Genomic DNA, 10,344 nt, shown 5'->3' on the forward strand with positions numbered 1-10,344 from the left:
GAAGAAAGACCGGAAGCAGCAGCAGTAGTGGACCCTGCATAGCGGTGAACGTTTTCTCCTGAACTTTTCCACCTTTAACAGTCAAAACGTCGTACGCAATGAGGTAGTTATTTCCACACACACTCTATAAAACACGGCCATTGTGAGTTTTGTGTGTAAAAGGTTCCGTTGGTGTGACTGACTGTCAGCTCCTGTGTTAGTTCTCCAGCGACGTGCATTGTCTGAGCGCTGGCTGCTAACTAGCGAGCTAACGATAGCTACGTAAATTGTTTTTTTTTACACAATTATGTTCGCTGTAAATTGTTTTTTGGATATAATCTCTCAGAGAATCGAATATGTTAACATAATGTGATTAGTTTAACAACAGATTGACCATGACTGGTCGAACGTAAGTAAGGTTGACGTATGTATGGATGAATGAATGAACCTAGCAATTGAGCTACATAGCTTCCATGATTGAATTCTAAATCCACTGTGTTTGTGATTGTGTCCAGAGGAGACCGGGGCAGGGGCCGCGGAGGCCGCTTCGGGTCCCGCGGTGGTCTGGTGCAGGGGTGAGTCCAGTTTCAGACCTGATTTTATGCTCGTTTGCACATGAATGACACCTGTGCCTTAGGGCAATTTAGTTTTCACACACACAACCATTCACCAAAACACAAATCCAGAGTGCATGAGGAAACTACATGGCATGTGAGTGAAAAACGTACGCACTATTTAAAAATAAAATGCAAGGTGCAGCAATGGAGAGCTGAACTGGGCTAAAAACAATGTGACAGCAGAAGGAACAAATGACTTGGAATATCTTTCTATCATTTGTCTTCCTGGGAGGTTGCACATAACCTTGCCCTGATGGCATTAATGTAATGTAAATTCAAGTATATGTGCACAAGTAATTTTCCTCTGGGCCTTTTTGATGACACGTTGCTCCCAGAGAGAGTTCAGATCAGTTATGATTTAGGCTGTTTCTGTATTTTTAAAGCCATTTCTCAGATTCCTCTGCTAGTAAAGGGATTAAATTGATGTTGTCAGTGGTTAGAATTCTGTTTAGAATTATAGACGTATACACCGTATGTAACGCAGCATTGACCACGTCAACCCAATGCATTAATTTGTCAACGTTTTCCATCCTTTGCCATCCTAACCTGCACATTAAAATAAATTTGAATAAGCTGTGGCTTTGAGCTCATGAACACAACACGTATAACCGTACAAATATAATCTGTCTGACTAAAAACTGTCTATTCTTTCTTTGTTCCTGTGTAGGTACCGTCCATTTGTCCCACACATCCCATTCGATTTTTACGTGGTAAGTACAAAAGTGTTAACACAGCTCCTTCTGGTGTGTTAGTCAATCTCAAAACAGTACATGGATACATCACTCACATCACGTATATTATCAGGAAATGTCCTCACATCGACACAGAAAATTGAATGATTTCAGCACATGTATTTTCAGCTAAAAGATAAATTGACTAAATGTTTTGTTGATATATATTCTATATTTTCAGGTGACAAAGTTTACTTATCACTGAATACTGACACAGACTTTGTTTTATTTTCCTCACAAGTGTGAGATGGCATTCCCCAGAGTAAAACCTGCACCCGACGAGACGGCGTTCAGCGAGTGTCTGCTAAAGAGGAACCAGGACTTGAGTCCCACACCTGCAGAGCAGGTCAGTCACAGTCACACCTGCACTCACCACATGCTTTTTTTGGTTGCATGACTGGACAGAGTGTGGAGTTGACATCCATTTGTCTCCTGCTTTCATTTAGTCCTCCATCTTGTCCCTGGTCACAAAGATCAATAACGTTATTGACAACCTGATTGTTGCTCCTGGCAACTTTGAAGTGGTGAGTCCTAATTTTTATATCACCATGTTGATTATTAATTATAATAACAACACAAGTGTACATTGTACTTGTATAAATACAAACCGGTTTCTCTTTCATAGCAAATTGAAGAGGTGCGTCAGGTGGGCTCTTACAAGAAGGGCACCATGACAAGTGGACACAATGTCGCTGACCTGGTTGTAATCCTCAAGATTCTCCCTACATGTGAGTAATGCTGCTGAAATACGTGTTTGTCCTTTAGGCCCTTGGAAGTATTGTTCCCTGTCACTTGCTTGGTCTTGCATTCCATTTTAATCAGTTAAATTCATACTATTAGTTTATTTTTGTGTGGAACCTTGAATTGAACATACCATTCAGTGCTGTTTCTACGCTACTGTTCTGTCATGTTTTCTTTGCTCTGTCAACATCTTTTACTGACAAAAGAATCCAACTGATGCAACAGTACTGTATCAGGAGAACAATATTCACTTCTGGTTCCTAATTTGTTTGAGTGAGCTGTCAAGTGCTGCCATCTTTCTGTCTTAAACAAACTCCTCTCTTAATAATTCCAACAGCTGAACATACAGCTATTAAATTATGTGGTTGCACAAGTTTACCTGATCTCCATTCCGTGTCTTACTCAACAGATTTAGCTCTGAGTGCTTACCTAAAGCTCTGTTGTCTGTATTGAATTTAACTTGTTTTCTACCAGTTTACAGTCACTTTGCATCATTGTATACACTAGTAACCTACAGCAGAAAATTGTTTCAAAACAGTGTATGTTAATTATTTTTTTGGTCCATGTGAGCACTTGGTATTATCTGGCAAAGAGGTACTGAGGTTAAATAATGCATGTTACTGCTTCTGTAACAGAAATACCAGTTTTATCACATTATACTACTATGGATCAGTCCCTGTGTCAGTCTGTTCTAATGTGAAGAAACCTTTTCTTTCCTGTCATGTTGAACGATTTATTTTTTTATTATCATTTGCAGTGGAGGCAGTTGCTGCTCTGGGCAACAAAGTCGTGGATACCCTGCGCACACAGGACCCCAGTGAAGGTACACGCACCGTGGGACAGCTGCTCATGTCATAATTAAATTATCCAGTGGAGTGTGATTCCACTTCATGGTGTCCACAGGGTCTCAAAGGTTTATAATTCAACACAACACAATCAATCGTCTCTTAAATTTTGAAAATAAACTCTGGTCCGATTGGAGATCTAAGTGCAGTCATATTCGATTTTACTAAAATTCAATTTGCTACAATTTCAGTCAGACTTGACATGTTTACATGCATTTTAAAGGTCCAGTTTAAGTCAGACTAAAGCAGTAATAAACATTTTCTAATGTCATGTTAACATACTATGTGTGTGTCTGATCATTTCAGTGCTGTCTATGCTGACAAACGAGACGGGCTTTGAGATCAGTTCAGCCGATGCCACCGTCAAGATCCTCATCACCACTGTTCCTCCAAACCTGCGCAAGCTGGACCCAGAACTACACTGTACGAGCTCACACACACACGCTGTCCACAACACACAGCAACACATCATTTCTTAACACTTTCTCACAGACTCTGTGTTTGCACTTAAGTTAAGGTGAAGCTCCAGCCTGAGACACTTGAGTTTAAGTCTAAGTCTAATTAGTTTTTTTTCCCCACAGTGGACATCAAGGTTTTGCAGAGTGCGCTTGCCGCCATCCGCCACGCTCGCTGGTTTGAGGAGAATGCATCTCAGTCAACGTAAGGAAGTCGCCACAGCAGAGACAATAATGCACTAACATCTGTTTAATTATCACAATATTGTGCCGCTTATTTAAACTGAATGCACTGTTTCATGTCACGTTCAGGGTAAAAGTGTTGATCCGCCTGCTCAAGGACCTGAGGGTGCGTTTCCCTGGATTTGAACCTCTCACTCCCTGGATTCTGGACCTGCTGGTGAGACCGACAGTGCCTCTTTAAGCCTGCTTTATAGATGACAGCTCGACGGATATAAAAATAATAACATTTTGCAGCAGATAGCAGAAAAGATATATACAGGATATATTTTAAAATGGCAATAATCAGCTAAACTATTAATACAAGTGTGTGTACGTGTTTGTTCGGCGAGTCTCGCTTGAGTCTTGCTGCAAAATATACAGTGAAAATGGTCTTTCTTTCAAAATTTTTAACATCTATGTGTGTCTTATAAGTAAAAAAATACACCACTTCCTGTTCCAAAGTAAAAGCAGCTTCGCATTTCCCTGATTCCATTCTTGTTTTTTTAACACCAAAATTAATTGTGACATATGTTCAGCACTGTCCGATGCTAGAATCCTAGTACAAATGAGTATTTAAAAGTATTTTGAGATGTGACAACAGCAGCAGATCAGTGCTGCTGTTGTCACACGTCCAGTGTGAAACCAGCGAGACAAAATTCAGAGCGCAAACTGTCAGTCTGTCACTACACATCCCACGCCAGTCCTAATGCTTTCGTACACAACACGGCCAGATTTTATGAATAAGTGTGTGCGACTGTTTACTTTTTCAAGCCTTAAATTTGCTGGGGACTCTGTGTTGCAGGGACACTCTGCTGTGATGAACAACCCGTCCAGGCAGCCGCTGTCCCTCAATGTCGCTTACAGGTCAGTTACATCTCATTATGGTACAGCCACGACACATTCATTGGACACATGTCTCTGAACATTGTGCTGGACCTTTTTGTGTTTTTGAAGGCGCTGCCTGCAGATGCTGGCCGCTGGTCTCTTCCTTCCAGGCTCAGTGGGCATCACTGACCCATGTGAGAGCGGGAACTTCAGAGTGCACACGGTCATGACTCTGGAACAGCAGGTACGTTCGAGCCATGATCCTGCAAGGATTTCACCAGATGTGTGTGTTTAACCCAGATATACTGAGTCTGTGTTTGTGTGTCTTTGTGCAGGACATGGTGTGTTTCACAGCGCAGACTCTGGTCAGGGTTCTCTCTCATGGAGGATACAGGAAGATCCTCGGTCTGGAGGGCGATGCCAGCTGTAAGACTCTTTTCACAGCATTCATCAGTCATGCACATCAGGCAGCTGTAGCCGCTCACCTTAAAGCTACAGTGTGATTTTTAGTTAACCGCAGTCCTCGGCAGCAGCGCTCACTCATGATGTGTTGTTGCAGATCTGACGACAGAGATGTCCACGTGGGACGGCGTGATCGTCACGCCCTCGGAGAAGGCCTACGAGAAACCTCCGGAGAAGAAGGAGGAGGAAGATGACGCGCTGGAGGAGGGAGGAGACGGAGAGGAGGAGAGCATGGAGACGCAGGAGTGACGAGAACTAGGTGGGCGCATCACTAAATTCTACCACTACCAACAACACGCATGTAGTGGGAAAGCAGCCTAACATTTTAGACACAGTCTCTTCTGTCCAGCAACAAGTGGACGTCGTAGTGTCATATGTACTTGATTTGTGGCTTCCTGCCAAAATGGCGTCGTTATGGTTCCGCATGACAGGATTGTGTGGTGTTGGCTATAGACCTACACACACACTCTCGATCTCTACAGGTGAATGTACTTGATTTACATGTGCAGCCCCTCACACTTGTCACACTGCTGTGTTCCCACAGTGAGTGTTGGCCATTGCTGAGGAAGTCGTTTCTGGACGGGAACACCAGCAGGAAGTGTTGGGACCTGAGAGCCACTGATCACCTGACGTGCTCAGAGAGACTCACCTCACTTTTATTGTTTTGTTTTTTTCTATTTACCTTGTGTTTGCTTTGTACTTTTCTCTTTGTAATAGTTAGTAAACATTTTTTTTAATTTGGCTTGAGTCTTGTGTTTTCTGAGGATTTTAGAAAGGTACAGTTATATAATAATAATGAACATAACAGATTCATTAGTTTTTAGTGCATTTTATTGTCTTTGTAGATCACAGTAGTTCACACTGCAGCTTAGAAAATCTCAATTTGTTAATTAAGAATATATTACACATGTTTGTACCTGAAACACCTTAATGTTAAAGGGATAGTTCAGGATTTTTTAAGTGTGGTTATATAGGAAACTGTATACATGGTGTTATATACAATTGACTGCTACTTAAATAGATGAATCTTGAAAAATGTATGTCATTAAGTCTACAATAGCTTAAAGGATATGTTTCTTACAGTTTAACAGCCTTTCCCATTAAAAAGAACTAAGGTTTGATTCACTTTGTAAACCTCCCACTCCAAATTTAATAGACAAAATATGTGTTTTTGGCTTTCAGAGACAAGGAAGCTTCTGGCCTGTTGGTCACAATTTTACAAATTTGAACTTACTGATATTTTTCTATTGTCCTTACCTGTCCTCACTTCTCCTGAATGTGTCTAAGCACACAGAGGAGGCAAAGTCGAGCTTTATTTTGGTACCTTATACAACCACAAAATAACCCTGAACTATCCTCTTTAGGTTTATTCTCAAAACTTTAAAAGAGTTGTAACATGCGAGACACGACGCTGTCTCAACTAAAGACTAGTATGATAAGACTGAAGAGCAGTCAGCTGACTTAACTCTACATGCTGATGTCTGTGAGTGTTGGACTGGACATGTCCCAACAGAGATGGACAAGTACTTGCACACTTTAAGTTGTTAGCAGAAGGTTTGCCAGTAACAGTGAAATCAGATCGGTCGTACAGACGCAGGTGACACCACGACTGAAGAACAATGTCCAATATCATGGCAGCCATTTTGTTTGGTTAAATATCACACAAGGGTATAAGGAAATCAGCGAGATTATGAAGAGGTGCGTCGTAAGCAGCGACTATTCTTAATGTCTGTAGATGGAAAAGACGATTGTTGTTAAAGGGATAATTCAGGTATTTAAAGTGTGGTTGTATGAAATACAGTCAACACTGACTTAAGTCATGCATGTTACCAATTTCACATTCCTGTAGCCAAGAAAATATTTACTTTTCTTGCATTTGACAGCCTTTTCTGAATGAAAATTTAAGTTTGTTTCACATTACAAACAAAATGGCATAGAGAAATCATCTATTTTTTACATCACATCATGCAGGAGTAATTAATCCACTGCTGTTCAAATAGGTGTTTGGAAATCCCTTTGTTTGTGTTTATTTTAGCAGGAGCTCTGCTTTCAACAGACGTGAGTTAGTGGCTTCAGTTTCCAGTCAGAAAAGATGAAAGGTTCAACATATTTTCAAGGTATTTAAAGTGGTTAAAAGTGCTCATCTTCTTAGTGCTGACTATGTGTCAGACTCGTTTATACAACCACACTTCAAAAAAACAGTCTATTTATGTTTCCCTCTGTGTCTCTCTGAACGTCTGGGAGACAATGATGTGTTATGATGGGATGACAGTGAGCAGAGCTGCTGCTGATGCTCAGTGATGAGCTGTGCGGTGTAAATCAAAGAAACGCCAGTGTCACTCGTCAATGTTACCTGAAGTATTCAGATGTCCTGCTTCCATATCACAAACCTTTACTTCACAGCCTGATGATCAGTCTCTGTGGCTCCACTGTCCGTCTCCACTCAGTGTCTGGGATTCATGGCTTGAGTTTGAGCCAGGGATGAATCATGGTCAGGATGGACAGGACAGAGGAGGCCAGGCCACAGGCGCCGACAAAGCCCGACCCCGTGGGGTAAATCCCCAGCCGGTCCAGTGGGATGAAGATATCGCAGCTGTTCTTCAGCAGGTCCAGGAGCAGCGGCGGGTTGCTGTACAACACCGTCACCAGCAGGTGCAGCTGTCTGCGGAGCCATAATGACACGAAGGGCAGCGCCGCGTTGACCGGAGTGGCGGGAGTGATCAGTTGCTCTTCGGGCTGGGTGGTGCTGGGCGAGGATTTGGTGGCTCTGTAACGCGCTTCTGACTCCATGAGGAGTCGCAGCTCGTAAACGTCGCGAGTCAGGTTGAGGATGAGAGCGAAGAGGTAATACCTGTGAAGAGGAGACGAGAGGAACTGAGGCTCTGCCCTGTCATCAGATTCTGGCTTAATGAGGTAAAAAATGGGTCTAAATCTGTTCAGAAATAAGCGTGAATATAACATTTATGTATGTCGAATTGCTCGTTGCACCAGAAGAACCAGTTCCCTGATAACAGAAGTGACTGAGCCTTCAGTTACCAGGCTCCTCTCTGGTGGAATGTACTCCCACACTAGCGCACACACACTCTCTCTTCATTTCCAGTTCAGTTTGATCTCCAGAAACCGGTGTGCCCGGACCATTTAGTGGAAAAGTGGCATTAATTATGTGAGCTCTGTGATCTGCAGTGCACTTACATATTTCAAATAAAGATAACGTATACAAATAAGTAATAACTGTAATTGTCTGATGCAGAGAGAAACGGGACGCTCACCTAAAAGACCTCTGGCTCCACTTGTGCTGGTCCAGTTTGGAGATGAGGCCAGTTTTTCCAGCCCACAGGACGTTGTCGCAGGCGAAGTACATGGCTCTGTTGAGGTGGCTGATGGTCAGGCATAGCCTCAGCACACTGTCGGACAGGTGTATGGCTCTCTTGGCGGCTTCGAGTGCCTCCACCGAGTTTCCCAGACGCATCACTGCAGACACACACACACATCAGTCACACTTCCTCTTCAGTTTTAAGTGAAAGTGTGTCTGCTTCACTCACACTTCCTCGTCAGACTCATGTGTGCCTCCAGCTGACTGACGGTTTTCCTGAGTTCGGCTGCTGCGCCGCCCTTCTGGAGCGTGTAGCCCAGCAGAGTGCAGGCGTACTGAGCTGCCCTGCAACAACACACACACACACACATTCAGTGCCTCTTCTATCCACCATGTTGTGACAATGACATCACTGACTCTGGAGAAGATTTAGAATCACCCAATTATATGACCCGACATGTACAGGAAATAAGTGACTAATCCAGGGGTCTCAAAAAAGTCAAACTTAATAATATTTATGACAATATTTCTCATCCTTTCACTTTAAAAGTGTTTGTTTTAAAATATGGAACAATAAATGTCTTGTTTTGTCGACAAGCCAAAATGTATATTTAGTTTGAATGATTTCTACGTTATATAGAGCAAAAAAAAAACAGAAAATATTCACATTTCAGACTTAAAATGTTTTATTTAAAAAAACAACAACTCCAACTATTTCATTAATAAATAATTTTGTCTGTAGTCTACATGATGCAGAGATGATACAATTGTTAATCCTGTAAGTCGATAAAGTTGTTAACGAAACGGTTAAAAGCAGTTGCTATGACAATCACAGGGTCCAGACTGAGGTCAGTCGTGATGACAGTTGTGACCTGACATTACAACTTCACCACATTCACTCACTCACTCACTCGAGCTTCACTTTACCTGAAGAGTCGCTCTTTGCTTTGACTCTGCGCCGAGAAGCGGAGCCACGAGTCCATAGCGGCTGCTCGGTGGTTAACGATAACTAGCAGTTACCTTGCTCTTTACTAGGTGTTCAGAACAGTAGAACGTTGGCGCAGTTAACAGCATCTAGTGCTAACCGAGCTGGAGAAGCAAGTCCGTCCACCAGATGAGAGGGATTTCCGCTACCGCTTTGTCTTCTTCTTCGTTAAGTGACCATGCTGGTACGTGACGAGCGCCACCTGCTGTGCGGAGGCAGGTGCAACAGCATCATCTTATTTGTTCCCCGTTGTGAAAAACGTAAAAAACAAACTGACAACATTCCACGCAAAAGATGAGCAATAAGATTTACTTAATTAAGTGTATATTTTTCATGTTTCATACAACATTGTTCTGGAAACACTTAAACATTTAAGCATTTAATATAAATTGTTTTGATTGAATTTTAATGGTATTTTTACAGTGTTATATTTAGTGTTTAGTATATTTGCACAGAATTGTATTGTATTCAACTGAAATCACTTTTTCAAATGAACAGGCTATATTTTTTATTATTCTTTATTTTTTTCGGGGTCTGTTTTTATGAGATTTTTTGAAAAAAAAAATGTTTTCATACTGTCAAAAATCCGAATATGTTGACATAAACGGTCCAAATAAAAAGGAAAAAAAGATATCTTCATACTGTCAAAAGGAGGAAAATAAGGTATGTTTTTCTTTTTGTATTTTTTGTCGTCCAAAATCGCACCAAAATATCATAGTTTAGTATGTCATCCAAAATTTGACAAAAAAGTCATAGTATAGTATAAGTCATAGTATAGTATGTCTTCAAAAAAGTAATCCTATAGGATGTCGTCTAAAATGAGTCAAAAAAGTCATAGTATAGTATGTCGTCCAAAATCACTCAGAAAAGTCATAGTATAGTATGTGGTCCAAAATAAGTCAAAAATGTCATAGTATAGTATGTCGTCCAAAATGAGTCAAAAAAGTCATATTATGGTATGTTGTTCAAAATAAGTCAAAAAAGTCATAGTATAGTATGTCGTCCAAAATGCTATGATATGACTTTTTTGACTCATTTTGGACGACATACTATACAATTACTTTTTTGACTCATTTTGGACGACATGCTATTCTATGACTGTGTTGTCTCATTTTGAACGACATACTATAATATTACTTTGTTGTCTCATTTTATTACTTTGTTGTCTC

At 41.3% G+C, this 10,344-nt stretch overlaps 2 protein-coding genes across 2 annotated transcripts; one reads left to right on the forward strand and one right to left on the reverse strand.

The window, feature by feature from the left end:
• Nucleotides 1-5,618, forward strand: ilf2 (interleukin enhancer binding factor 2). The gene is made up of 15 exons (XM_044029012.1): nucleotides 1-103; nucleotides 495-554; nucleotides 1,264-1,306; nucleotides 1,569-1,673; nucleotides 1,774-1,851; nucleotides 1,953-2,055; nucleotides 2,826-2,891; nucleotides 3,220-3,336; nucleotides 3,495-3,573; nucleotides 3,681-3,768; nucleotides 4,393-4,454; nucleotides 4,545-4,659; nucleotides 4,751-4,841; nucleotides 4,975-5,136; nucleotides 5,422-5,618. The coding sequence occupies exons 1-14, from the start codon at nucleotides 99-101 to the stop codon at nucleotides 5,124-5,126; spliced, it is 1,164 nt and encodes a 387-aa protein (XP_043884947.1). The 5' UTR covers nucleotides 1-98; the 3' UTR covers nucleotides 5,127-5,136; nucleotides 5,422-5,618.
• Nucleotides 5,619-5,690: 72 nt separating this feature from the next.
• Nucleotides 5,691-9,314, reverse strand: pex11b (peroxisomal biogenesis factor 11 beta). Its single transcript, XM_044029013.1, has 4 exons — nucleotides 9,118-9,314; nucleotides 8,420-8,535; nucleotides 8,147-8,348; nucleotides 5,691-7,728 (listed from the first exon to the last, which is right to left on the reverse strand). Exons 1-4 carry the CDS (start codon nucleotides 9,171-9,173, stop codon nucleotides 7,335-7,337), a joined length of 768 nt encoding a protein of 255 aa, XP_043884948.1. The 5' UTR covers nucleotides 9,174-9,314; the 3' UTR covers nucleotides 5,691-7,334.
• Nucleotides 9,315-10,344: the final 1,030 nt, after the last annotated feature.

The sequence above is a fragment of the Solea senegalensis genome, linkage group LG6 (genome assembly GCF_019176455.1).
Source record: "Solea senegalensis isolate Sse05_10M linkage group LG6, IFAPA_SoseM_1, whole genome shotgun sequence".
In the NCBI taxonomy this organism is placed as follows: Eukaryota; Metazoa; Chordata; class Actinopteri; order Pleuronectiformes; family Soleidae; genus Solea; species Solea senegalensis.

Excerpts from the sequence above, each read along its gene's own strand:
- ilf2 (XM_044029012.1), top strand. Across the intron at positions 1,852-1,952 it reads CTCCTGGCAACTTTGAAGTG|CAAATTGAAGAGGTGCGTCA; the intron begins GTGAGTCCTAAT and ends TCTCTTTCATAG. Across the intron at positions 2,892-3,219 it reads CACACAGGACCCCAGTGAAG|TGCTGTCTATGCTGACAAAC; the intron begins GTACACGCACCG and ends TGATCATTTCAG.
- pex11b (XM_044029013.1), bottom strand. The coding sequence starts at position 9,173 with ATGGACTCGTGGCTCCGCTTCTCGGCGCAGAGTCAAAGCAAAGAGCGA. Across the intron at positions 8,536-9,117 it reads AGCAAAGAGCGACTCTTCAG|GGCAGCTCAGTACGCCTGCA; the intron begins GTAAAGTGAAGC and ends GTGTTGTTGCAG. Across the intron at positions 8,349-8,419 it reads CATGAGTCTGACGAGGAAGT|TGATGCGTCTGGGAAACTCG; the intron begins GTGAGTGAAGCA and ends GTGTGTCTGCAG.